This window comes from Penicillium canescens (assembly GCF_028828765.1).
Source record: "Penicillium canescens strain IBT 15451 chromosome Unknown utg000001l_segment0_segment0, whole genome shotgun sequence".
Lineage (NCBI taxonomy): Eukaryota > Fungi > Ascomycota > Eurotiomycetes > Eurotiales > Aspergillaceae > Penicillium > Penicillium canescens.
Genome location: NW_026703963.1, coordinates 3,048,420 through 3,076,416, shown reverse-complemented (window position 1 = coordinate 3,076,416; position 27,997 = coordinate 3,048,420). Strand labels below are relative to the sequence as shown.

General features: G+C 48.4%; 9 protein-coding genes across 9 annotated transcripts; 5 read left to right on the top strand and 4 right to left on the bottom strand.

The window, feature by feature from the left end:
• Positions 1-960: 960 nt before the first annotated feature.
• Positions 961-4,274, bottom strand: N7446_001143 (argonaute family protein; the record flags this gene model as incomplete). Its single annotated transcript, XM_058509910.1, has 4 exons — positions 961-2,433; positions 2,487-2,737; positions 2,799-3,928; positions 3,991-4,274. 4 exons carry the CDS (start codon positions 4,272-4,274, stop codon positions 961-963), a joined length of 3,138 nt encoding a protein of 1,045 aa, XP_058378889.1.
• A 2,032-nt stretch (positions 4,275-6,306) lies between these two features.
• N7446_001142 (uncharacterized protein) lies at positions 6,307-6,773 on the top strand (the record flags this gene model as incomplete). The annotated part of the gene is made up of 3 exons (XM_058509909.1): positions 6,307-6,574; positions 6,623-6,690; positions 6,750-6,773. 3 exons carry the CDS (start codon positions 6,307-6,309, stop codon positions 6,771-6,773), a joined length of 360 nt encoding a protein of 119 aa, XP_058378888.1.
• Positions 6,774-9,085: 2,312 nt separating this feature from the next.
• On the top strand, positions 9,086-10,936 carry N7446_001141 (ribonuclease H family protein; the record flags this gene model as incomplete). Its single annotated transcript, XM_058509908.1, has 3 exons — positions 9,086-10,414; positions 10,469-10,789; positions 10,850-10,936. The coding sequence occupies 3 exons, from the start codon at positions 9,086-9,088 to the stop codon at positions 10,934-10,936; spliced, it is 1,737 nt and encodes a 578-aa protein (XP_058378887.1).
• A 4,334-nt stretch (positions 10,937-15,270) lies between these two features.
• Positions 15,271-15,740, top strand: N7446_001140 (uncharacterized protein; the record flags this gene model as incomplete). Its single annotated transcript, XM_058509907.1, has 3 exons — positions 15,271-15,538; positions 15,587-15,654; positions 15,714-15,740. 3 exons carry the CDS (start codon positions 15,271-15,273, stop codon positions 15,738-15,740), a joined length of 363 nt encoding a protein of 120 aa, XP_058378886.1.
• An 842-nt stretch (positions 15,741-16,582) lies between these two features.
• On the bottom strand, positions 16,583-16,940 carry N7446_001139 (uncharacterized protein; the record flags this gene model as incomplete). The annotated part of the gene is made up of 2 exons (XM_058509906.1): positions 16,583-16,647; positions 16,682-16,940. 2 exons carry the CDS (start codon positions 16,938-16,940, stop codon positions 16,583-16,585), a joined length of 324 nt encoding a protein of 107 aa, XP_058378885.1.
• A 166-nt stretch (positions 16,941-17,106) lies between these two features.
• Positions 17,107-17,649, top strand: N7446_001138 (uncharacterized protein; the record flags this gene model as incomplete). Its single annotated transcript, XM_058509905.1, has 2 exons — positions 17,107-17,311; positions 17,387-17,649. 2 exons carry the CDS (start codon positions 17,107-17,109, stop codon positions 17,647-17,649), a joined length of 468 nt encoding a protein of 155 aa, XP_058378884.1.
• A 4,890-nt stretch (positions 17,650-22,539) lies between these two features.
• N7446_001137 (uncharacterized protein) lies at positions 22,540-23,311 on the top strand (the record flags this gene model as incomplete). The annotated part of the gene is made up of 3 exons (XM_058509904.1): positions 22,540-22,677; positions 22,715-22,997; positions 23,058-23,311. Coding segments are annotated over 3 exons (675 nt in total), but the record flags the coding sequence as incomplete, so codon positions are not given.
• A 244-nt stretch (positions 23,312-23,555) lies between these two features.
• N7446_001136 (uncharacterized protein) lies at positions 23,556-24,327 on the bottom strand (the record flags this gene model as incomplete). The annotated part of the gene is made up of 4 exons (XM_058509903.1): positions 23,556-23,755; positions 23,781-23,866; positions 23,974-24,121; positions 24,300-24,327. The coding sequence occupies 4 exons, from the start codon at positions 24,325-24,327 to the stop codon at positions 23,556-23,558; spliced, it is 462 nt and encodes a 153-aa protein (XP_058378882.1).
• Positions 24,328-26,024: 1,697 nt separating this feature from the next.
• N7446_001135 (flavin-containing monooxygenase) lies at positions 26,025-27,968 on the bottom strand (the record flags this gene model as incomplete). Its single annotated transcript, XM_058509902.1, has 1 exon — positions 26,025-27,968. The coding sequence occupies one exon, from the start codon at positions 27,966-27,968 to the stop codon at positions 26,025-26,027; it is 1,944 nt and encodes a 647-aa protein (XP_058378881.1).
• Positions 27,969-27,997: the final 29 nt, after the last annotated feature.

Here is a 27,997-nt window from a genome sequence, read left to right as displayed (position 1 = left end):
TCTTTGGGGAAACGATATAAGTTATCTCTGGCTGACTTGCTTAGCTGATGTGTCGCATTAGATGGAGTTGGAGGTACGACCAGCGGTTGTGAGAGAGGATCAAGGACCGACGGAAGAAGCAATATGAGAGAGAGGATCTCTCAACCTACGAAGCGATTGATTAAGGCTCCGGATAAGAAGAACTGAAAGCTACACAATGCTTGTCAAAGCCGTATGCGGCGACCATGATACAGCCGCGCTTGATGCGCATTGGGCTGAGGCACTTCCTCTTCAGGAGCAAAGCTGCAAATTGCGACAAATGCCCCTGTGAAGAGGGTTTTAAGATGCCGAAGCAAGTTTTACTTTAATTCCAGACATACAGTGAGCTCCGCCATGAGCTGTGGGCTAAATTGAATGATGCAGCCACTGAATTATCAAAACATGGCAAGCAAAACCCGATTGATTATGACACTATTGTGTCACATCCGCTGGCGACCCGCTACGTCGCTAAATTCAACGCATCAAACCGGCCTTCTTCCTCAGTTCCAACACGTGGAGCAAGAGGATTATGAAACCGAAGGCCTCGGGGCGATGGGGCCAGGTCTCGAAGTCGCCGAGTATTCGCCATGAAACACCACGACTGAGGAAGTCCAATATGACGTCTGACTACAATTGGAGAGTTGATCGACACCATACAGCATCAACTGGGGATGAAGATGGAATTGGAAACGAGGCCGGATCTCACTGCAGAGAGAACTGTCTGTGAATCAGCCTCTGTTTCTGGGACTGCGGGAGCATCAGGGGTACGGATTGCGAGTTCTTGCTTCATTTGAAAAGAAGCGCCTGCATAGTCATTACAATACTAGTTAGGCTCCAACGGGTTAATAGAAATTTGATTGATTGATTGATTGATTACCATGCAGTAATAGATATCCAATCAAACACAGATAGAAGACTAACAAACTCGTTCAATGTATCCACTTAAATGTAGAACATTGTCTCCGCAATTTTAGGATGGATAACCACATCTGCAGTGCGCGACATATTCACCGTGCTGTCAGTCCCATTTGTATTGCCATTGGAGTCAATCGACACGGGATCGAAGAGATCAAACAGGAAGCATCGCGCACGGGTACACACTAGATCAGCATAGTACGCAGGCGGACACACGCTAACAGCCTTCGTAGCACGACCGAACATGTAACAGATCTTATGCGTAAGGCCTTGCAGGGCATCCGCCGCGCCAAGACCGCCCGAGATAGCGGGATGCCGCGGGTAGAAGATCTCATCCCAAATGGTGAAGTAGTGCGCCGGACGAGCGGTACCCTGGAGGGTGGAGTGAGCCTGCAAGAAAAAGTCCCAGTGGCGGGCCTCCGAGACGCCGCGGTCGACGACAGTGCCAGGGATGGGGTTATCACGGTTGGAGTCCTGCTCGGTGGTTGGGTAAAAGCGGGTATTGTGGCGCTTCCCGACGACGATGATGGCGAGGCGGGGGAGGCCCTTCTTGCTTTGGTCGGCTGGGTAGGTCTTCCTGCAGGCTGCCTGAAGGAGGGGCAGTTCCTGGTCGATGACTTTGTTGTACTGGCCCTCTGAGACGCCGTCGCGGTAGACGATGATATTCTCGGGGAGGTTCTTGTTCAGATTGCGCCAGTGCAGGAGGCGGCTGACGAGGAGGATTTCCAGGTCCGCGACCATTTCCTGGCGGGCAACTTGGACGCGGATCTCGGCGGGCCATTGGGCGAGGGTTGAGTCGACTGAAGCGACAATGCCGGCGACAGAGGGGGCGGAGCTGGCGGAGCCGGGGGATGGGTGGGTGACGTCTATTCCGACGAGCATTGTTTTTCCTTCGGAGATGATGCCCAGGTCAGCGGTGCGGAGGGCTTGGTTGGCGCCGCCGAGTTTGAGGTTGATTTTCAGGCCGACGTTGGCATTGTACTGGTCGTTTGGGTTGACGAGTTTCTCGGCTAGGACGTTGACGTTGCGGATGCCGCAGCGCACGTCGCAAACTTGCTTGACGCAGTTGTAGATGGTAGTGTCTTTGGTACAGAAAATTCCCAGGATGAGATCCGGGTTGTGCTGCTTTCGCAATTCGAGGACGGCTGCATTTATGTCGGCGGCGTCGTTCTTGCCGGTGAGAATGACTCGCTTGCCGACCTTGTGGGGATTGACTGACATGCCCATGTCTCTGAGGGTCTTGCGGAAGCCCTGCAGGGACGCGTTGAGTTGATCGGGGTTATGGAAAATCGGCCGCGATCCCTGTTGGTCAATGTAGAGGTAAGTCCAGGACTTCATGACTGAGGGCTTAGAGAACTGGATGTGGCACATGTTCCAGCTGCCAGCGTTGGTCCTGATTTCCTTGGTCCTGTTCCCGTCTTTGTAGTAGACTTTGGGGGCTGGGAGAACGCGTCCAGGAAGCGTGATTAGGTCGGTGGAAGAGTTGATACCGAAAGCGGACTGTGAAATGAATTAGATATACTGACAAGATCTCCAGCGTGAGTTAGTCTTACAAGCGTAGCATTCAATGGCTGCCCTAGTCCCAACACGCCCAAACCATTGCTGACGATCGATTGGGCATTTTGACCGGGCTTTCGGCCCGTCACGGCGAACTTACGCATTGAAGCAATCTGATCGCCGGATAGCTTCGATTTGGCTGGCTGACCAGGCTCGACCACGCAGACCTCACAGGGAAGATAGATAGGTCTGTCATGCGATCCAACGTTAACCACAGGCAGGTTTGGATCTAACGACATGTTGTACTCTAAGGAGAAAGTCAGCATAAAGTGAGAAGGTTAGTGGAAGAGAAGGAATATATGACTGACCCCTCTTGAAGAAGGCCGCCACGGTGGTGTAGCGTCCAGCCTCTGCAGGACCGAGCCTCGGTGCTTTCTTCCCCTTCTTATCCTTGGGCTCAGGTGCACCGGGGACGGAAACACGCTGAGGGCTAGACTCATTAATAAAGAACTCTACATCGTTGGGGCCAGCGCCGTGGCGGGTGACCTTAGGTGGGTTGGCCGACGAGGCACCATCACCGCGGTTGGCCAAGCCATATATAGGCTTGATACGAGGGCGGGGCTGGCCGCGGCTGTTCTTGCGTGCGATGTGCGTAATACGAACACGTAGGTTCTTAAGGAACTTTTCTAAGTAATAGGTATTCCTGTTGCCGTAGCCTTGGATCATATTGGCTAGAGGACCTTCACTGTAGCAAGCGATGTACTTGATCTGCATGTTCAATAGAACACGAGCAGTCGCGGCACGGGCACTGACAAAGTATCCACGTAGGACGGAAAGACCACCGCCGAGGTTGAACGATTCCATGGTATCCTGGCGAATACTGTAGTGTCTGTTGGCACCGACCGAGACGACACCGTCGTCCGTCTTGGGGTGGTGCCCAATGATCACGTTGAGAGCAGCGACAATCTCTTCCTTGTACTCAAGCATGGCACCGGCATTTGTGGAGCGCAGGTAATTCATCAAGTCGGCCGGGTTGATATCACCAGTGTACTGGATGGTGACGCTGTGAACCCGGGGAGTTTCGGGGTAGTCATTCTCGAGGTCTTCTTTATACCGCACATCGAAATTGCCTTCAGTCAACTTGACATAGGAGACGAGAGTAGAGCGGAAGTCCGATGCAATACTCTTCTTCTCATGCGGGAAGTGCTCCTCTAAGAGCAGGCGAACAATTTGTCGGGCTTTTTTCCCCACGGGAGCTGAGCGGCCTGCAGAATCGGCTGCAATCGAGATGTGGTAGCGGAACAGTTGCTTGTTCGGAAGGCTCAGCGGCAGATAGTTGGCGTACAAAGTCACCGGTCTGCCAGCTGTGCCGTAGCCAGGCCGTTCGGGGTATTTGGCCTGTCTGGGCGCCTTCTGGCCGCCCATCGCAAGGTCTTTGGCGAGATCATTTTCCGTCTTGGTCACGTCATGACTGGGTACGGGGATAGTCCCGCCTTGTCTGTAGCCGGGCGATTAGATTTGGTAAGATAAACAATGAGAGCTATGGAGCGAAAAACACACCTGAAGATAGGAGGGCCATAGTTGTTTATATCACCGCGGTCGCATCTACGACCACATCGGAAGTCTCCTCTACCGAGAAAAGCACCACCTCTATCACCGCCTCGGCCGCGGAAATCACCCCGGAAGCCTCCACGGTTGCTATTCCCTCGCCTCTCTGGGCGGAAGCGCATTTCACCACGACCTTGCCCGTAGCCTCGGTCTCCTGCCCCACGGCTACGATCACCACGGCCACGATCCCTACCGCGTCCACGGTCGCCTCGTCCACGACCCCGATTATCACTCATGATAATTGACTCAAGGAAAAATAGATAGATAGAGGGCTGATCTACCTGGGAAGGCGAAGTCAAAAAGCTTGTGTGCGTAACTCCCACGATCCGAAATAAACCTTTCTGTATGAAGTCTTCCTAGCTTTAGTAAAGGACTTTCTAGCAAAGGATTCAGAGGATTTCGTAGATATCGACTTTATGGGATGTAACTATGATTTTCTATCCGTGGAAGGAACTTTCAGGAATGAGTCTTTTCACAAACACTGGCACTCAAGGAGTTGGTGTTGAAAGGCACTGCGGGCCGAAAACTTTCAACTAAAAAGCTCGTCGTTGTTTCTGGGGTTTTGTGGGAAGGGGCTCGGGAAGCCCGCTGATCTGCAACTGGTTCGCCGTTAGTTCTCGCAGGGCAGACAGCCCGCCAATTATATGGAACCCACTACTCACGCCACACGACGGCTGTGGGGACGCTCATATTATCCGCCAATAGGATCGGCCACCGATTTGCTGTTCGCCAATTATGTGGAATCCACTATTAACGCCACAATGATCATGGGGACGCTTATATTATCCGCCAATAGAATTAGTGACAGATTTGCTGTTCGCCAATTATGTGGAATCCACGATTAACGCCACATGATGGCTGTGGGGCCCAATAAAATGGCTTAGAGATTAACTGCACAACTACCCAGAGTTTAGAAAACAGAAGACAGTCATCAGATCTGCAGAGCCAGGTATGTAAGATTAGGGAATATACATAAAAAGTAACGTCCGGGTTACAATGTCCCCGCAAGCTTCATCCCTACAGATTCTGATTGATCGGATAAATCGGCCGTAGATGACGCTGTTCGTAGTAGCTTCAAAGGCCGAACTCTAATACGGTTTCCACCCATTCATTATAAGCACTAGATGCTGGGCATGATGCTTGAAAATTACTTAGCAGTCTAACCAAAGCGCATAGATTATCGAGAGGTTCTGAAATACCGATCAAATTTTAATAAGGAAAGACTTGGTAAACAGGGGCATTAAGCCAGCACGAACCCTCTTCCGCATGACAATGCGTAAACTAGAAAGGGGGGATTCTCCTACCTTCTTGGCAAGCGAGGCTCTTCATAGCCTTACAAGCCAACGTTTATATTCGCCATCTATGTATAGAGGCTATAAATAACTAACACATGGTGTGCGGTAAGTTATAGAGGTTGCACTTGGATTGGATGTTAGTCGAGTTTGGTATATAAGGCTCTCTTTAAGTCTTAGGAAAGGAGGTCGAAAGACAGTGGATTTTCTCAGAAACAACCGTCTGTGCCCTAAATCAAGGGCTTTTACCGTAAGTATACAAGGTACAAGCCCAGCTCCGTTATAGGGAGAGGATATGTATAGACGGACTATCCGGCAATTGCATTCCCTATAGGTACTTCAATTTAGATTTGACAATAGGGGCTACGTTTTCGGCCCCTTGCCTAATTGAACTACGTATTCTAATATCATATAGCGACGTAAGTGGACGGTCGTTTGCTCCGCTAAATAGAAAATAATTCAAGCATTCCTAGGACACGTTAAGCACACTTTATCACGAAGTAGTACGTAAGCATACTTAGTAGGAATTGAATATGAAAACTTCACTTTTAGTCACTCCTAGCTTATTAGCTAACGTCTACCAAATTTGTATAGCAAATGGCCTTATCATTCATCTCGCTAGGTTCGGTTAGCAAGCGTACCGTAACATCTTATCTTAATATGATGTCTATATTATTCTAAAGCTATAGGGGTACTGTTACATCCTTCTCCTTTTCCCTTTTCAGCAAGGGCACTGTGGTATTTCCCAGTGGAAGTATTCTAGATACGACCCTCAAACGAATTTGAAAGAATGACACTTAGCTCCTTTATCTCTTGGAATGAGAGTATACCGTTGAAAAATGTCCCGGCTAGGTTATAAAAGGGAAGACAATCCCTAGGTGAATCAATCATCTCACACATATCTACTTTCTCTCAAAGCACCGCTAAGCCTATCCAATTTTCTACTCGTCATTTCGAAAGACACAAATCTTCTACAATGAAGGCCTCGATCATCTCCGTTATCTCCTTCGCCCTTGCCGTTGCGGCTATGCCACCAACTGAGCATTCGGGAAAGCAGGGCAAGCATTCGATCATCAAATCCGAAAAACAATGCCAAGGGGGAAATGTCTCTTGCTGCTCCCCTAAGTCATCGGATACCGACAACGTTCTACTCTCGTTACTCGATGATGCCAATGTTCTGGCTGTCAAGGATTCTTATTGTTCGCCTATTAGCCTTATCGGCCCTCTGAACCTAGGTCTCCTAGGTAAGTAGAGTCCTAGAAGGTAATAAACACCTCTAACTTCTATGGAAGGCACCGTCGATGAATCTAAGGACAACTTTGATTGCAAGCATACCATTGCTTGCTGCAATGGCGACGACGTAAGTCCCTTGTATAACTATCGAATCACAGAATCGACTAGCTAATCAGTGATTTATAGTGCCGTCCCCTAAGTTCGGAGTAACTGATACAGGTCACACCTTATGGCGAAGCGAAGCTTTCGGTTCCTATAAAGCTTCCTTATAGACCTTCGTCGCCAGCACTAAGGAAAGACTATCATTTTCTGAGCCTAATTCCATTTCCCCCATGTCTAGCCGGTTTTAAATTGGACACATGAGCGGAAGATGAATTTTATCTTTTTACAGGCCGGTGTTATTGCCTAATTTCGAAGACTTTGCTACTCTTTTTTGTTTTTCTATTTGATTGGTATATATATCAATCGTCCACTCGTTTTGCTTATCTATATTTAGATAGAATCAATAATACTATCATGCTATCAATCAATCAATCGAGTTCTATTAACCTGTTAGAGCCGAACTAGTATGGTAATGGTTATGTAGGTGCTTCTTTCCAGATGAAGGAGGAACCCATCTGTACGCCTGATCACGCTCCAGAACGAACAGTGAGACTGGTCTTCAGAGTGTGAGAAGCTCAATACATGCAAACCAAATTGTCAAAAATCCGTAAAATCCCTCAAAGATCGCAGTACAAATAAGACCAATGCAGAATATTGCGTGGAATATACCATCCACCTCTCCATATATACCTCCGCACTCTCTCACCCCCCATAATGCACTCCAACGAGATCACACCTCGCTTCCAAGATCCGCTTCATCCCCAATTAGATGTCCAACGTAGCAGGTTGCCAGCTGGTTTGACACAATAGTGTCGTAACCAGTTAGGTTTTGCAACCCAATCTTCCAAAGGCTATCGAATAGCTCTCGCCGTATATCGTCAAATGTCTGTTATTAAATGTAAGACATGCTTCGGGTTTAGGAGCCCTCTCCGTAAGCGCATCTATCGAAATGCACAGCATTGATCTTGTACAGGAAGTGCTTTATGCAAAAACGCGTCTAGCGCAATTGTATCACGATCGCTGCATACGACGTCGACGGGCATTCGTACAACCTCAAATTATTTTTATCGGGTCATTTCATCAAGCGCTTCGTGGGCTAAGACATCCTCTCTCTCCCACTGCTTCTGCCAGCGCTCTTTGATCCTCGGACAGCTCGCTGGGCGGCTGTGGCAACCCGGATCATCATATTATCCGCTCCGCCGGTCGCACCTTCGGGGGCCGCTCATTTCGCATTGCCATCGGCAGCTTCATTGCCGGCTACCCCGAGGTGAGCGGGGATCCAGCGGAGGGTGACGTTTATGTGGGATTGAAGAGCCCGTTAACTTTGCCATTTCCCATGCTGGTATTGAATTCGCTGCCGGGCAATACTAGGCCGAGGTCCTCCACAAAGCTTGTGGTATGATCACAACCTGATAGATCTTACATATAGCTATCAATAATACTTCCCACGTAGAGCCCGAGATGCCGCGAAGGGCCTTTAGGCTGCTAGCCGCCTTAGCCAGAAGCCTTTTGCGATGCATTAAGAAATTGAGTATTTATCTAGTCAAACACCAAGTTATCTTGCATATTCTAATGGTTATATTGTGACGGGCTCGTCGCCTACCACTGCTACCGGCATCTAATCATGGCCACACGGGTAGTTGGGGATGGCATAGACGTCGCATTCGGAGGGAGGACTCGGAGGGATCACTTATGGAAAGAATCGATGATGGTGACACGGGGTTCACTATAGTGGATTAGTTCAAACTTGTCGGGTGCAAACCTCGCTGCATAGCGTCTGGCCCACTAGTCAGCTCTTCCGACAGCTTACTCAATAAGCCAGACGTTTGCTTCGTAGCTGTTCGAAACCGCTACGATGCAGACATCATCCACCTGCTCAAAAGCTTCAGTCTTGCCATAGCCAGTGAGCAATGAGCAGTTCTTAACAGGTGGCACGTTGAAAAGTAAGAAAAGTATCGGCGAGATCGGTGAACATTGTGGAATGCCAGTGTTAGTCGAAAAGGCGGTGCTCGGTTCAGGATTGCCGGGTAGGCGGATTCGAGTGGTACGGCCGGTGAGGAATGCTTGCAGCCATGCTAACTCTCCTAGACGTATTTGCCGCATTTTGTTAAGTAGACGCTCGTGAGAGACGTTATCGTAAGCGCCGGCGACATCGAGCAAGAGCATGGTTGCTTTTTGGCCTATCACCCAAGTGGTATTTTCCTGCCACCAAGATAAGTATCAGGCAGCAGCCGATGCTCTTCAACGGCCCAGGCGATTCGAGTAACAATGATTGCTTCAAGAATCTTGCCTAGCGCATTAAGCAATGCCACTGGACTATACGCCTTCGAAAGACAGTGATCCCGTGGCCAAGCCTTTCTCGGCGTCACTGTAATAGAGGTCTAGAAGTGTCGGGGGTTATGGCCGATTCGCCAGTGATAATGCCAGGAAGCGAACCAGTCACAATCCAGCCCTCAGAGCAAGCCAAATACCTCGGCATTTGGCTCGACAAACAACTCAGTTTTAACGTACACCGCAAGAAGCTACTAGCTAAGGCCGCTGGCAGCTTAGAAGCCCTCCGGGGTATCTCAGGGTCTACGTGGGGTGTATCGCTGATGTCTATGCGTAAGCTCTACCAGGCTGTCATTGTGCCGCAAGCTCTCTGGGGCATATCTGCATGGTACTGCCCTGCAGCGCGCAGGATGCCTGCCTGGGAAATGGCCCGGCTAGTCAATGAGCTAGTGAAATTGCAGAAACGTGCGGCTGTTTTGATCAGTGGCGCTTTCAAAAGCATCTCCACGGCTGCATTGGACATTGAACTCTTCTTGCTTCCGATGAAATTACGCCTACAACAGACCATTGAAGAATGCGCAATGCGCATCCTCACCGGCCCGCAATGGGCCTGCCCCCGATCGGCAAAAATGGCTAGGAAGCCGACCGAGCGACGCATTGGAGGCTGGACCCCGCTAGAAGCATTGGTCTGGAAGAAGGGACCCCTCAAACTCGAATCGAGTAATACGGACTCTGCGGAGAAATGGGAGGAAAGAGTTGCATTTGTACTGCCACCCTGGGAGAGACGAATCTCGTGCTTCATTGAACCCTCGGAGGCTGCATTAGCAACCCATGACACTATTATCCAACAGAAGAGGACACAGGAAGACACGGCTTCCTTTATATACACCGACGGTAGTGGCTTTGAAAGCCACATTGGTGCAGCTGCCGTCAACATCCATGACGGTGATACCGTCATCTCCGACCGTAGATATCTCGGTACGGAGCGCCAGTCCACGGTGTATGCTGCCGAGCTCAGCGGCATCGAAATGGCATTGGACAGGGCCATTAGCGACAACAAGGGAACACCAACATCCACAAAGGCTCGGGAGGTGATCATTCTCTCCGACAGCCAGGCTGCTATTCAAGCAGTCCAGAACCCACAACGACCGTCGGGCCAAGACGTGCTGTCACTGCTATATGATCACGTACGGGTCCTACGATCACAATCGATATCTATCACCCTCCGTTGGATCCCCGCTCACGTCGGGGTGCCTGGCAATGAAGCTGCCGATGGCAATGCGAAATGCGCGGCACTCGAAAGTGCGGCAGGTGCGACCAGCGGAGGCGGTACCGGAACGGATCAACCGACCATCCGACTAGCCGCCGCGGCGAAACGGATGGTACGGGAACGGATCCAGGACCGCTGGAAGAAACAATGGGAGAGCGAGAGGACTGCTCAGCCCACAAAGCGATTAGTGAAATGGCCGAACAAGAAGGTATTGCGTCTATACGAATGCCTACCGAAACCACGGTCCTCGATCATGGTATAGATGCGATTAATGCGTATTGCGCTGCGACACTTCTTGTATAAGATCAATGAAGTGGAGTCTGACAAATGCCCCTGTGGAGAGGGCTCTCAAACGCCGAGGCACGTCTTGCTTCAATGCCAGACGTACGGCGCATTGAGAAAGCGTCTATTTGACCAGTTGCATCGGGCAATTGGGCCATTTGATATGTTTAATTATGACAACATTGTTTCGAACCCGCTGGCAACCCGCTACGTTGCTAAATTCATGCATCAAACCGGTATTCTTGCCCAGTTTCAACACGCTGAGCAAGAAGAGTCCGATGATGAATCTGGAGACCACGAGGTCATGGAGCAGAGTCCCTAAGACGCTGGGGACTCACCAACGCTTGCTAACACCGTCGAGGGAGGAGAGAACCTCGATGCGCTATTCGAATATACGCTGCCGGACTGGACGCTGAACAACGATAATCAGCAATCGAGGCTGAAGTGAGGATGTCGGAGAACGGGGTTTGATCTTGCAGCAGTACCAATTGGCTGGGATCTTGATGCGGAGGTGTTCACATGGAACGTGAGAAGAGGACAGGGACAGGGGGGGGGGGGGGTGGAGGTGCATCCACGCATTCATTTTTGCATTCATTTTTGCATTCATTTTTGCATTCACTGCTTGTTAGCGTTGAATTTCTCATTTGTACAGGGGTTTTTGATATCGGGATCACGGATTTGGCTTATTTGACTTACATGTAGGGCTGGTACTCATCTCTCGCTTCGAGGACCAGCTCTAGTTCTGTACTGGAGCATGATCAGGCGTACGGACACGAGTTCTTGCTTCACCGGATAGAAGCGCCTGCATAGCCATTACGATACTAGTTAGGCTCCAACAGATTAATAGAACTTTGATTGATTGATTGATTGATTGATTGATTGTTATGGCCGATTCGTAAGCATGCATTAAATACCTTGAGAATCGTTGGTGAAAAGTCTCGCTATCAGGCTGATTCACTCGCCAGCAGTCTCCACACTACATTCGGGATGCCATCAGGCCTGGGGGCCTTATCCGGGGATGTACGGCGTATTGCATCGGCTAGTTCTTGCCCGATGATAGACAGGAAGTTGAGTTGCTGTCGATTCCATGCTGAATTCTCAATGTCTAAGACATCATCTAATGGTGGTTCCGGAACAAGACATTTCGCAGTGCTTCTAACTTCTCATCGGTTGATTTAGCAGTGCAGCCATCCGCTATTCAGCGGTGGCATAATGCTGCTTTCTTCCTCGTTGAAAGTTCCACGCCATAGGCTACATGAAGTCAATGGCCTAATCCCTTATTCACCGACGACTTCAAACAGGCGATTGAAACGATAGTACGCCTGTTTCGGAGATATATAACCGCCCACGATAAGGACGACTGGATCGAGTATAAATCAGCAAGAACGAGAATGGCCGGCTGATCAAGAGAGCATTGCGGATCGGGTTTCGGGAGATTCGATAAGGAAGCCATTGGTTAGGGACCCCAAGGTCTCTAGCGCATGGCCAAATGGGGGAAAAAATCAGGACTATCGTCTTACACTTTATATTACTTAGAGATTCCATAATTCGAATCTTCTATTTACATACCCCAAACATTGCTTACCTTAAAAGGTTCCAAGGATCAACAATACGGATCCCTGGAAGAATGAGGGTATATTCTTTAAAGCTTTTTTTCGTGCTGTTCCAGAAAATATAGAAGTATACGCGCAAGTATCTAAAAAGGAATCTTCTTTAGCTTATCGCTCGCAATACAGTAGTCAATTCATATGAATGACTATTGGTAAAGATACGGGAATACAAGTTCTAAATCAGCACATGCTGGAGATGAAGTATAAAGCAGCCAAATCATGTCCCAGGTAACTATATATTAGGACTCATTTGACGCGGCAGGAAGCTACACACGGGGTTTCTACACTGTTGTTTAGGAATGCACAAGGCATCCATTAAAAATATGATACTGTAGATTTTGAAAACAGTTTACCCCCAGACACTCACGCGTTGCTTCTCGGCTTGTGTGCGAAAGAGTTTGGTCTATATGAGGATTAACGGTAATCTAGTTAATATATAGTCTTAGCAAAATTTCATTACCGCCCAACCGAATAAGGGTTAATCTGGTTTCGGATACAGGCCGAGAAACAAAGCGTGAATGCCTTAGGGGTAAACTGGTTTCGAAACGTACTGTATAGGAACATCCGATAATTAGATAGAAAGTAATAGAGTTATCTAACAAGCCGCCAGATAATTTCGAAATGAAGAGAAACGCCCCCTTCTAGATTTGATTGGCGGAAGTTTAGGTCTCCTCTCGTTCCTCATTGCACGGCAAATGTTATTACCCCTTCCTTCAGTCTGTCTACGGATACTACCCTATTCATGCAACTGAAGGAAGTCTTCACTGGAGCTGTTAAACTATCTATCAAGGGCGACCAACGACACATAGGTATATAAAGCATACGGATTCCCCATCGTACCGAAGAGCAATCCCAACATATTTTTGGCCTGATACACTAAGGAGGCAACTAAATCTACACAATCAAGTCCACTATTGATGCTGTGGTGTTTTCGATTACCTATCCATTGTTACGCAACTGAAGAGTCGCGTTTTGTTGTGCCTTATTGTACGGCGAAATCGACAGTAGTAATAGTGAACTGCATTGTGTGGATTTGGCTTTCTCACTTAACGTTGAACGAGAAACCTGATGTTGCTTTTCGGGCTTGGGGAACGGCGAGGAGAGAGTCTGCTATATATATCTATATACATATACAAAGTCACCACGCGATACACTCAAGTTCAGCCTTTTGCGACATTAAATCGTATCAAAGGAGGCCGACAGGCTGACTAGTTATACATATAGAATGACCTTAAGAGGTCTTAGGCAGACTAACTACCAGAATAGGGTGAATGGGAATTATTGGGTAACTAATCCTAAGAAGGAAAGTTTGCGGAACTTCGTGGGAAGAGGCGACTATTAGATCTCAGGCTCAAGGCGAATCATATAAGACGGGACGGTGATTGGAAAGTAACTCTAGCGGAGCATCAGGAAGGAGCGTGAGACAACTTGAAAAATCCTAGAAATTCAAGGATGAAACATGGTATCATGCGCAGCGTGCACAACCAATGCTTCGTTTTCCATATGATAGATTGTTCGCCGCTCTCAGAGCTTAGCAGTATCATTCATGTCATGATATATTTAGAGGGTGAGTTTTGGGTTAGAGTGCATTTTCTGAGGTGAGGTATGTAGAATCGGGGGATGTGCGTAAAAGAAGAACGTCATGTGTAAGGAGCCTCCGGAAACTTCACCGCCCGCATTCTAATTAGTCGGATAAATCTGCCGCGCGCGTGGCGTCTGCTAAGGCGGGAGGTATGTACGATATAGGGATATACATTAAAAAAAGAACGTCAGGCGTAAGGAGCCCCCGGAAACGTCACCCTTTGTATTCTGATTGGACGAATAAATCTGCCGGTTCACGTGGCGTCTGCCAAGGCCAAATTCCTGTACAAGGAACGGCTTCCGTCCAGTCACAAAAAGCGCTAGAAGCTAGGTATGATATTTGAAAGTTACGTACACAAGTCTAGTCAAAGCGCATAGATTCTAGGGGATCGTAAAAATACCGATAAAATTTTAAAAGGAGTAGACCTGGCAAACAAGGGTACCTATCTAGCACGCACCGTTGCACTTGGATGTTAGTCAAGTTGGTATATTAGACTCTCTTCAAGTCTTAGGAAAGGAGGTCGAAAGACGGTGGATTTTAATACAAGCAACCGTGTGTGCCCTAAATCAAGGGCTTTTACCGTAAGTATACAAGGTACAAGCGCAGCTCAGTTATAGGGAGAGGATATGTATAGACGGACTATCCGGCAATTGCATTCCCTATAGGCACTTCAATTTAGGTTTGACAATAGGGGCTACGTTTTCGGCCCCTTGCCCAATTGAACTGCGTATTCTAAAACCATATAGCGACGCAAGTGGACGGTCGTTTGCTCCGCCAAATAGAAAATAATTAAAGCATTCTTAGGACACGTCAAATACACTTTATCACGAACTACTAAACGTAAGCATACCTAGTAGGAACTGAATATGAAAACTTCACATTTAGTCACTCCTAGCTTATTAGCTAACGTCTACCAAATTTGTATAGCAAATGGCCTTATCATTCATCTCGCCAGGTTTGCTTCGCAAAGCGTACCGTAACATCTTATCTTAATATGATGTCTATATTATTCTAGAGCTATCGGGTGCTGTTACGTCCTTCTTCCTTTCCCATTTTAGCAAGGGCACTGTAGTATCTCATCATACTGAGAATCATTATATTATTGGCATTAAGGATCAGACCTCTTGGACCAGTAGTCTTCGGTATGCCAAATATCCTACTTAGGTTTGCCGACTTGAGGAAGCTAGCTCCTAGCGCATGTAAAGGTAATACTCTATCTAGATGAAAACGCCAACCGTGATGTCATTTTAATGGTTACACCGGAAAGGAATGTAATAAGGGTTTTAAAAATAACCAGAGACATTTGTTCGTTTCTCTTCCCTCCCTTCAGAGCTTAGAGCCCCTAAAGGATGTAAATACCAGTGGAAATATTCTAGGTACGACCCCTTAAAGAATTTCAAAGAATGACACTTAGCTCTTGTTACATCTTGGAATGAGAGTATACCGTTGAAAAATGTCCCGGCTAGGTTATAAAAGGGTAGACAATCCCTAGGTGAATCAATCATCTCACACATATCTACTTTCTCTCAAAGCACCGCTAAGCCTATCCAATTTTCTACTCGTCATTTCGAAAGACGCAAATCTTCTACAATGAAGGCCTCGATCATCTCCGTTATCTCCTTCGCCCTTGCCGTTGCGGCCCTGCCACCAACTGAGCATTCGGGCAAGCAGGGCAAGTATTCGATCATCAAATCCGAAGAACAATGCCAAGGGGGAAACGTCTCTTGCTGCTCCCCTAAGTCAGAGGATACCGACAACGTTCTACTCTCATTGCTCGATGGGCTTAATGTTCTGGGTGTCAAAGATTCTTATTGTTCACCTATTAGCATTATCGGGCCTCTGAACCTCGCCCTCCTAGGTAAGTAAACCCTAGTTGGTAAATAAGCGCCACTAACTTCTATGGAAGGCACCGTCAATGAGGAGAAGGGCAACTTTGATTGCAAGCATACCGTTGCTTGCTGCAATGGCGAGGACGTAAGTCCCTTGTATAACTATCTAATCACAAAATCGAGTAACTAATCAGTGACTTACAGTGCCGTCCCCTGAGTAAGAAGTACTGATGCAAGTCACACCTTATGGCGAAGCGAAGCTTTCGGTGCCTATAAAGCTTCTTTATAGACCTTCGTCGCCGGCACTAAGGAAAGACTATCATTTTCTGAGCCTAATTCCTTTTTCTCATGTCTGGCCGGTTTTGAAATGGATATATGAGCGGAAGACGAATTTTATCCTTGTATAGGCCGGTGTTATTGCCTAATTTTCCAAGACCTTGCTACTTTTCTTTTTTCCGGTTTTTCTATTTGATTGGTATATTTATCAGTCGTCCATTCGTTTTGCTTATCTATATTTAGATAGAATCAAATACAATCATGCTATTCGACTAATCCTTCCATGGATTTCGTGGATTTAGTAGTAAATAGGGATTTCACTGTACTTACCATGCACATCTTTCAAAGCATAAGCCAGAATATCCACTTCTTAAATATAGTCTGGGACTTAGAACTTGCATGTTGAAGCTAACTAAAGAACAGACCGGAAAATTCTACAAAGAAGTGGAAGACCTAGGACTGTTTAAGTTACAGCAAGGAAACAGGCTCTAAATAGGGAGAAAGAGGGAGCGAAAAGAAATAATAAGATCAAACAAGTCGGGAGGCTACTAAATACCACAAATACTTTTGTACGATCTCTCACATTTATTGATTGTGCAATGGGTAGCGGCCATGGTACGGCACAGACTGCTAACATTCGAAGCAAGCAAGCTTCGACCCAAAGAACTAGCTCTGCAAAGAGCACTCCGGTGAAACCAGTGAGCAAGTCAGCGAATAAGCCGGCAAGCATCGCAATCGGGGAAAACGCCACGAGCGTCGCAATCAAAAGCAATGCTAGCGAATCGGAGACCTCAATCTTAACGACACCGAATAACACGTAAGCGGTAGGAATCGCCGACAATCTCATGGATCTCAGCGTAGACTTCGGTGATCCAACCAAGCAGGATGGCACTTACCAGGCGATACATGCACCTCCATCGGAGCCAGTACGAACAAGAAGCCGGGCCGCAGCTTCCTAGGCATCATCCGCATCGTCAGGACGAGTCCTAACCGACAGGTGATCAAGCCGCTTGGGACAGCGGAGAAAAGACAGAAGGTTATAGCAACGGAGGGGGACTCGAAGGTCTCACGGAACCCGCCAGTATCAGCTTCTTCCTCGGCCCTCACCGAGAGGGATAGCAACGGATCGGGCGAGAAAAGCTGCGAAATCAGCATCAGGCAAGGAAACCAGCCTATTTTCGCCATGCCCGGTCGTACCACCCGTAGCCAAGAGGGAAGCACTTCGAGACCGACAACTGTGTCTCGGAACTCAGCTGCCTGATAGGTATCACCGATAGCAGCGACGCTAATACCAACGAACCTACTGCTAGCGCCAATTCAAATGAATAAGACGTCCCTTGAAATCATGCAATACAACAAGCACCGATCGAAGGATGTCGTCACGGCGGACTTCCTACGCAATCCCAGGGTTCTCGAAGCCGATATCATCGCGGTTCAGGAGCCGTGGGATAACCCGTACACTGAAACAACGCATCACCCCGCAAAGCAAACACATGAGCTCGTCTTCCCAAGCATCAATGAAACGGGTGAGAGAGCCAGCGTCATTTCGGGGGATTTCAATCTCCACCAGCCTGCCTGGGGTGGAGATGATACTGTATAAGACTCACATACCGATGCCCTTATTGAACCGACCGACACGGCCGAGTTGGACCTCTGGCTAACGCCCGGCACTATCACCCACGATGAATCAGGCCATCAGACCACTATCGACCTGGTCTTCGGCTCTCATGATCTATCGGACCTCTTCCTAGTCAACGAGATTGCTCACGAATGGAATGCCCACCCAGATCACTTACCAATACATACTGTACTCAGAATTAAAACTTCTAATCCCGCCGACAGCAAGCCGAGACGGTGGAAGTAGGAGGCCATGGAAATCGACAATCTCCGCTTGCCGTTACTGTCTCAGCCGAATACGCCACAGCAAATTGACGACGCGGTCAATCACTTCATGGAGGTAATTAACCCTTATAATCTATGTATTGATAATTATCCAAAATTAACTTTCTAGACCATGAGACCAAATAAGACTAGCCGAATGGGTCTAAGCATACCTTCCCGTTTAGCTTTCGCTGCTAAAAGTCTGTTTTTTAAGCGAGATCAGACGCAACCTCGCATTCTGTGTTAAGTGCACAATATGTTATCAAAGTACTCGTTACATTGTGGTAGTTTGTGATTTTCATTGCACACCCAATTTCGACAAAGCTGGACCTTTCAACGGGAGAGAATACCCTTATCGACCTCGACGACACCTTCAGCTTAGATATCGCGGACCTCCAAATCTACGCAAATTGAGGACAAATTATATAAAATCCTATTACATGTTTATGGAGAGACAGAAGGGAGTAACAGGCTGATAGAGAGAGACCGAAGAAACTATCTAGATAGAGCTCCTGCATAACCAGGCTGAGAGCGAGACCTTAAGCCATCAACACATGTCCTTCATTCCAAAGTACCCGCAACGAATGGTCAACTATATCAAGTTCAGAAATTCAACTGAATACCTGGTTGGTGTGCTCGTCCTCGAGCCAGATTTCCATCCTTCAAGCCTTGCCACCAGTCCTCACTGGGCCTGTTGGTTTTGAACCCTCGACTCGGAGGCCTTCGCGCTGCAGGGGCGTGAGGAGGAGCTTTTAACAGAAGACGGGTGGGAACCAACAACAATGACAGTCGTCCCAGTCCTCTCGAGGTTGTCACGTTCCAAAGCCACTCTGTCACCTTGACTCGCGCCCACATGGGATTTAGTATCCTGCTCACTGCGAGCAGTGTCGTTGTGGAACTGCTAAAGCCGGCTATTTTGGGTTTACTTCTGTTACTTGATCAATGGAAGAACACTTTTGACTTTCATATAGTGTGTGTGTTCGTGAGAGAAAAGAGAGAGAGAGAGAGAGAGATCATTTATTCTGATCCATTGTTAAGCGATATGCAGGCTACCACAATTATATTTGTCTTTGTATGTATATTTAAAGTGGACCACTTCCTGAGAACGAACTTGGTGCCTCGTCAGGGCCTGTCGTGGCCGGACCGCCTCCCTAGGTATCATGCCACCAAAACAAGGCTCCATTTTGCTTCATGGAACTGCTCCATGGAACCGGTTTCGCGGGGTTCAGGTATATAAATGCCATGACGTTCTTGCAGACCCCTCCGCTGTCGGAATTATACACCTGGGCTTTGGGTAGTGTTAGTGATTGTTCTGTTGTTGATTTGACATAAGATAAGCCTTATTGAGGAGCTCAATATTCTTGGTATGTATCTTAGCATCAAGTCAAAATAACAGAATAAATCGCGGACACCGCCCAAAGCCAAGTAAAGCATTCCGATAGCGGACATGTCTGCAAGAACATCATTGCATTTATATACCTGAAACTAGAGAAGAGCTGGTACCTAATGATAAAAGTAATATCAGTGCATCGTAATTGACAACTCCAGGTTTAAGTAATACTGCCGAGATAGCGCAAAGGTGTATTAAAGAGGAGTTCTTTGTCTTAGCGCAGGCAGAATTAGTGTTTCCTAGGAGGCTGGAGGTTTCCAGAACGGCCTCCCATGAAATTCGAATTCTGCCGTCACTAACACAAGCATTATTAATGAACTGACTGACCCAGCTTGACAGTTTCGATGTCTGCGTTAGGCATGGCGGGGATAACAGTTGCCACACTCAGGGCGAGAGCAACAGAGGTCGTGAACTTCATTATGAGAATCCATGAGAACAAACAACGTATGATATAATCTGTAGTGATGTAGGAAAGATTTACCAATTTTTCAGGATAATAAGGATGTGGACAGGAATCAACGGCGACCTTATAACATACCACTTTGACATTAAATTACTGCTACGTGCCTGCCGAGACCAAATATGACTGCTTACTGACATTCCATAAAGTCTAGGCTTTGATGAAAACAGCCCTTGAGCAAGATTCTCAATCATCCCAGTGTAAGAAGGCCCAAATGGTGCTGTGGTATAGCTGCCTTGCCACTGCAATTTTCTCTCAAAATACCATATAGTAATTTCAATTTCATGTGCAAGCATATTTTAAGTTTTCTTATCCTAGATATGCTTGAAGTTCTTTTCCTATTAGCGGAGCAAACAACCGTCCATGTGGCAAGATAATATACAGATCAATTCGGCTAGGGGCCGAAAATGTGATCTCTTCTATCAAATTTAAATTTGAATTACCTATAGGGGATAGAATTGCTGGATGATCCGTCTATATATAATTTTTTTACCCAGCAATGAAGGCGCACCCGTACCTTGTATATTTACGGTAAAAGCCCATGATTTAGGGCACAGGCAGTCGCTTTTAGGAGAATGAACCGTCTGTCTATCTCCTTTCTTAGCTTTACAGAGAGACTACCGTATCAACCTTAACTAAATCTAACCTAAGTTCCATCACTATAAATTACTTGCCGCACTCTATGTAAGTTCTACATGACTTCTTATACACAGGGGGCAGATATAATTGTTGGCTTGTAAGGCCGCGAAGAGCCCTGCCTGCCAAGAAGGTAGGAGAAGCCCCCTTTCTAGTTCATGCGTTATCATGCGGAAGAGTGTTGGTGCTAGGCTAATGTCCCTTTTCGCTAGGTCCTTTTATTGATCGGCATTGGCATTCGTTTAGAATTTATGCGCTTTGGCTAGCCTTGTTGGGTTGTTTTCAAATCTCATGCCTAGCAGCTAGTGCTTATAGTAAATGGGTGGAAGCATTAGAGTTCGGCTTTTCGTAAAAGGCCCGAGCATAGTCATGGCAGATTTATCCGATCAATCAGAAACCGCAGGGATAAAATTTCCGGGAGCGCCGTAATCCAGACGTTACTTTCTTTATGGATACCCCCTGATATTACATATTGGAATGGGGATGGCACGATGGCAGTCTGGCATAGCAGACGGGTCGATATGAGCGGAGAGAGCACACAACCACCACTCCCACGCTCTGACAGACGTAGAGAGCGGTCTCTGTCGATGTAGACCGTACTGCAGCTGATGCTTACAGCTAAATTCGAAATTGGGGTCCACATTCTACAGAGGAACTCTCTCAGACCCCAACGCCAAGGCGATGGTGAAACGACCTGGCTAAATCCGGCTAGACTGCAGATCATTTCTGTGCGTTAGAAGGGAAATGTAAAGTATCTGACAAGACCAATACACCGAAGCATTGAATTAAACGTCCTTTGCGCCCGTCGCGACTTCTACCACCTCAACCCCCACCACGAGCTGAATACTCACCGTACAAAATGGCTCCAAATCTGCCCTCCTCCACCCGAGAATTCATTCGCGATATGTTCTTGAGCAAACCACTGACTATGGCCTAGATGGCTGATGCCGCAGAATGCAGCCCACATTCTATCACCACCATCCGCAGCAATCTGCGGCAGTCCGGTAATACCAGAGCCCCTTCTGTTCGAGCAGGCCGACCGCGCAGTATTACACCACTAATGATGGAGGCTCTTTGCGACCATTTACTGAAAAAGCCCGGACTCTATCTCGACAACATAGCACCTTTTCTGTGGGATGCGTTTGGCACATACGTAACAGCCTCCAGCATCAGAAGAGCGCTGATCTCCAAGAAATAGTCAAAGAAGACTTCGCGACAGAAGCCGAGGGAACGGAATGCCGATCTACGAGATTGTTACCTACACAACCTGTCCGAGTTCCGGTCGTATCATCTAGTGTATATCGATGAGGCCGGGTGCAATAAACGGATTAGCTCCCGGAGAACTTCTTGGCCGTTCGGCATAGCACCGGCTCAAACTCTCCAAGTTCCATCGCGATCAAAGGTACAGCGTGGATTGAAATCAGTTTCACTGCTTTCTCTTAAACAGTCTTTCTCGGACCAGACTCCGAAACCCTTTGCTCCTTGCTTGACTACTTCCGTCATCCTTGCTATCAATGTTTTGGCAGCGACGTTCACCAAAACGACCAGGTTGAGCCCTGCGCTTTGCATGCACTGAGCCAATCTATAAAACAGATTTTGTTCTAGACAAGTACTTCATAAAGCAGTAATTGCTGTGCAATGGCGTTATGCCAAGCGAATGTCTTGCCTAATCATTGATATTCAGCGGCTCTATTTTCTATTATAGCAAGATTTCAGAAGTAAATATTGTCTTGAGGTTATTAAGTCCTAAACTTTACTTACACCTGCCTAAACAACTTCGTAGTAGGTTGAAGCATTGTGCCCTGAGGATTCCCAGGTGAAAGCGAGACTAGCCATACTCGCGAGCGTGTCGAGATTGTCTTTGCCGGGCGTCGTTTTGCGAGCCACCATCACCTGCGTGTCTAGCAGCTCGGCCTCCTCCCATCGGCCCTCGAACGAATATGCATCAGCTAGCATCGCAGGACTCTCGAGGGAGTCTTCGTCCTCCACGTCCAATATTTCGACCCTGTGGTTCCTTGACTTCAATGCAATTTCCCTGGTATCTGCAAAATTACCACTCCCCGACGCGTGCCATGCACCTTTTTGAAGAAGCGCTGCCCATTCCGGCAAAGACTGTTTCGATTCCGGCTGTTGTAATATCGGGGATTTCACATGTGGAAAGCGCAACCGGCATTTTCCCAATTCTTGTATTCATCCATCGGAAATTCATAGCATACATTGCTGGTATATTCCATTCCACCTTCCAGAAAAACACATATCTCAACGCGAACCTAATTTTTGGAATTGCACCACAACCAGGCCACTTACGGCTCCCAAAATAAGCGCACGTTATTCGTAACTTCCTGCTGCATCATTTGATACCAGCTTTATATTGGTTGACTAAATAGTTGCGCCAGGAAGCCAGTGGCCCGCCTTTTCAGAGGGGGGTTTTGTTGTGCGAAAACTCTGCGGGAAGCCAGAACACCAACGACCGCGTTCTTGCAGCAAATCATGACGTCCAGCAGCTCTTAGAACAAGTGAACAAGGTCAGTAAGGTCCAGCACCGATATTGGAGTATTTCAGTTCATCAATGAACTCACGGCCGACCTGATGCGGAACCCCTTTGGTGCCGACTGGCGGAAGAAATTCACTGAGCTCAAGCAAGAAACCATCGAGATCCGTAAGGAGGTGCATGCCATTCGAATCGCAACCACTATACCGGCGAGGAATCAAACAGGACCATCAGAACAAGTATTCTCATACGTCGAGGCCCTCAAGCGTGGTACAACGGCACCCGCCCACTTCCTCTCAGCTCATGGATCAACCAGCACCCAGGCGGCCAGCCCCTCTGAGCTTTCGAAGGACCGTGAGATCATTGTCAAATTGGGGTGATACCGATGGCATTGCTCGTTTCCGTACAATGAAGAGCTCGGAGATCAGGAGATAGCTGAGAAGCCGACGATGCTCGCGGCTGGTGCGACCGCGGGCCCAGACCCTGTTTTGGCCGCCATTCAGTTTGTGGCAGCCCGCCAGCTGAAATCCGGGGATCTCAGCGTCAGGCTGAGATCGACCAGAGATGTCGAGGCTGCCAGGATCCATCGGCATGAATGGATCAGACATTTGTGGAAGGGCGCTGAGGTACGACTGCCGTCCTACGGTGTAGTGATCCACGATGCCACTGTGAGGTCCCTGGGCATTAACCGACCAGCGGAATTGAGAGGGAGGCAAGAAGCAGTCAATTAGCAGTCATTAGCGCAAAACCTTCATTCATCGACAGTTTTCTAATGGACGTCAGTGAAGACATCCGCCGTCCAATTCGACCACCGCCACCGACTGGCATTCACCAGTCGATACACGAACCCACTATCTTCCGAGCATCTCGATCAGGACTGGTAAAGACAAGAAGCAAGACCGCGGCGTCATCTCAAGCATCATCGGCATTAGCCCCAGCTAGGTGGACACTCAGAGCGACGGGGAAAGGGCAGAAATTGACAGCACCGGAGGGGAACTCGGAGAACGAACTCTCATGGAACCCACCATCGTCATCGTCAGCCCTAGTCGGGAGGAACAGCAACGGATCGGGCGAGAAAAGCTGCGAAATCAGCATCAGGCAAGGAAACCAGCCTATTTTCGCCATGCCCGGTCGTACCACCGTAGCCAAGAGGAAGCGCTTCGAGACCGACAACAGTGTCTCGGAACTCAGCTGCCTGATAGGTATCACCGATAGCAGCGAAGCTAATACCAACGAACGTACCGCCAACACCAATTCAAATGTATAAGACAATCCTCGAAATCATCCAATATAACGCACCGATCGAAGGACGACGTCGTAGCGGACTTACTACGCAATCCCAAGGTCCTCGAAGCCGATATCATCGCGATTCCGGAACCATGGGACAATCCGTCCATTGAAACAACACATCACTCCGCAAAGCAAACACATGAGCTCGTCTTTCCGAGCACTAATGAAACGGGCGGCAGAGCCAGGGTCTGCAAGTTATCTCGAAGAAGCTAGCCCAGTGGACCCACCACGCGCATGGGAGATATATATATGAAGTAAGGATCAAGCGAAGGCAAGATGAGAATGGCGAGCAGGAAGAGATTCGGATTGTCAACGTATACAACCCCGTGGGTTGTATCGATACGATCGCGAAGCTCGAGGACATACTCGGACGGAATGCGAAAGCCAGCATCATTGTGGGGGGCTTTAACCTCCACCACCCAGCCTGCGGTGGAGAGGACGCTGTGTAGGATGCCAATGCCGATGCTCTCATCGAGCTAATCGGTTCAGATGACCTGGATCTTTGGTTGGCACCTGGCACTATCACCCGCGATGAATCGGGCCATCAGATCACTATCAACTTGGTCTTTGGCTCGCATGACCTGTCAGAACGCTTTCTAGCGACGGAGGTTACCTACGAATGCCATGCTCACTTAGACCACCTACCAATGTGTACCGTACGCGACATCGACACACCTAGCACTAGCACTGCCGATCAGCCAAAGAGACGGAACTGAAAGGCCATAGAGCATGAGAAGTTCGACAAATTCGTTGCAAGTAACCTTCGACGCAAGACCTGGCAACTCTCTACACCCGAAAAATTGACGACGCGGTGGACCACTTCATGGAGGTGGTTAACCGAGCCGTCGAGGAATCCACGTCATGGGTCAAACCTAGCCAGCGGGCTAACCCTTCTTTCACCGCTGAATGCCGCTAAAGCAATCAAAGTAACTCGACGCTTATTTCGTCGCTATACAACTAGCTACGACGAGGGTGGCTGGGAATAGTATAAGTCTGCCAGGAACCAGAAGGGTCGGATGATCAAGTAAGTACTAGGGACATGGTTTCGTGAATTCGTCAATGAAGCCATCGGCCACAGACCTCAGGTCTTTGGCGTAGGGCCAAATGGGCGAGAAATCCGGGCCAGGATCAAGGAAGCATCATGCCGCTGTTGAATACGGGAAATGGCATTGTAGAAAAGACCGATAAAAAGGTCTAAGCATTGCGCGAGGCCTCCTTTCCAGCACTGCCAATAGCTAGTCTCTCAGGTATCAACGCGATTTCAGCGCAGAATCGACAGCAGATCACCTTCCCGGCTATTACTGAGACAGTATTAGCCGATGCAATACGCCGCGCACCTCCGAATAAGGCCGCCGGGGCTGACGGCATTCCTAATAAGGTGTGGATACCGCTGACAGGCGAATCAGTATCACAGCGAGTCTTCATGTCTACCGTTCTCGATATATTCAACGCTTGCTTACGCATCGGCCACAACCCCCGGCACTTTCAGACCTTAATTACAGTGGTGCTAAGAAAGCCTGGGCCGCGGGACTACCGTCTGACGACGGCGTATAGACTAGTGACTTTGCTCAACATACTTGGTAAGATTCTTGAAGCAATCATTGCTACTCTCGCCTGGGCCGTTGAAGTGCATCGGCTGCTGCCCGATACTCACCTTGGTGGAAGGAAAGGCGTCTCCGTGAACCATGCAATACAACTTTTGGCAGGGGGAAAGAAGCAAGCAATAACGATAGTTCATTGGGTGAGAGACGGACCGGGAAGGAGAGAAGCTCCGACCCTTCGAGGTCTATCTACCTACTCTTAGGACCATCCAGGGTCACATGACCAACCGGGTCGTGTGTGTGATCCCAGGCGCTTGGCAGGGCTCCAAGCCTTGCTGGCTGCCTTACGGCTAAGGCAGCTACTCGGGCTGGCTGAGCAAGCCAGGTTGGCAGCTTCGGCAAGCAAGCATTATGTAATTACACAGCGGTGAAACTGGCTAGCTAGCTCACGTAATGACAACCATGCGATCCATACGGTATCTCATGTGATCTCAACAAAACTTACTTGGTTCAAAATCATCATCCTAGGCTAAATCCTCTCTGCCATTTACTAGACTCGCACATCAATACCTTTCATACCACCTTCGGCGCGCCAGCCTTCAATGACATTAAGCCAATGTTCGATGCCTGATCCCCAAAGACCTGAGCGAGCAATGACCATTTGATGCTCTGGGGGAGCACGATCAAGGTCGCCCTCAAGATTCCAGTACGCCGGTGTACATCCTAGCGCAACTGCCATTGGCGCCGCATGCATCATAACTTGTGTTCCCCAATCCTCTGCCGCCTGAGTCGTCGGTGCGACGGCGAAAGGTTTCCCATTAGCTCGACGCTTTGATTCGGAGAGTATATAGGCCACATGTTTTGCATATCCATCAAGATTAAAGCGATAGTTACCGCTGATGGAGGCCTGCTGGGGACCCGATAGAAATAGGTTCGGGAACTTGGTATCGAGGACACCGTGCAAGGTTGTTGGACCGCAGCGGGGCCATTCTTCACTCATAGAGATACCATTGCTGCCAATCACTGTCAAATTCGCTTTGTCGGCTGGCGTGCCTAAAGGAGGTGCACGAAAGCCAGTAGCAAACACAATGATATCCACTTTATAACTCTCGCCGCCAACGACTAGGGAATCAGCAGTGATGCTGTCAACGCCCTTACCATCGGTATCGACTAGTGTTACATTGTCGTTGTTGAAGGCCGCCAGATAGTCGTCATGGAACAGAGGACGCTTGCACCAGGATGGATACCAAGGCTTCAACTTCTCTGCCGTAGCTGGATCCTTAACCTCCTGGTCCACTCGGGTACGAATGCGGTTTTGTCGAGGGGTATCGATTTCAACCAAATTTGCAGTATGTGCCGGAACTTCTTCCGGTAGCCTTGGTCCGTAAGGATTGCCGGAAAGCCCAATTAAACCGGGCGCACGAGTCCATCCGTCGTCAACTAGATTGACTGCTGGTTGCTCCCTGAGCGTGAAGTGCTCGTGAAAGTTTCTCATCCGTACTCGCTGCCAGCCCTTGAACGCAGCTACCTCCTTATGGAACCATTCCTCGTCGGTTGCTCTCTGGTCACGGTCGTCGACTGCCGCAGGCGTCCGCTGTATAACATACACATGTTTGCACCAGCGTGCAAGCTGTGGAACGATTTGCACAGAGGTTGCTCCAGTACCGATAACGGCAACCTGTTTATCATTCAACTTAACGAGTGAGGGATCTTCGGGAGTACCGCCAGTAATACCGTATGCCCAACGGGATGAATGGAACATATCGCCTTGGTAATCCAAAATCCCAGGAATACCAGGTAACTTCGGCCAGTTGAGTACACCTGCAGTGAGCGACACGAAGCTGGAACGGATGCTAAGAACTCGTGGTGCTTCGTCCTTTCGATGCTGCACTAGATCAACTTGCCACTCCTTCGCATTTTCATCCCACACCAATTTCTGAGCTTGAGTCTGAAATACCCCGTAATGAGCCAGGCCAAATTGCTGGGCAACAAGATTGGCATATTTGCGGATCTCTTCACCTTGGGAATATCGGTGCTTCGGGATGAACCCTGTCTCTTCCAAGAGCGGGAGATAGGTATAGCTCTCGATATCACACATCAAACCAGGATATCGGTTCCAGTACCATGTACCACCAAAGCCACCAGCAGGATCAATAATGCGAATGTCTTCAGGGCGGAAACCTGCTTCAACCATGCGGACGGCGTACTGCAACCCACCCCATCCAGCTCCAATGATGAGCATCTCAATGCGGTCGTTCGGAAATTTGCCCTCAATTGGCTCGATCGATGCCGGATCAACCCATGGATCTTCGGCGAACCGCCCATAATCGTCTGAATTGGCAATTTCGATGTACTGTGCATTTCCGTCATCGCGGAGACGCTTCTGTCTTTCTTGCTCGTAGCGTTCCTTGACTTCTGCCATATTGATTGCATCAGATTTCTCATCCAGTTGATGCTGGACAGCTGGTACTGTGGGGCTCATGATGCCTGACATAGTGGGATGTTGAATGAAGAACTGACAAC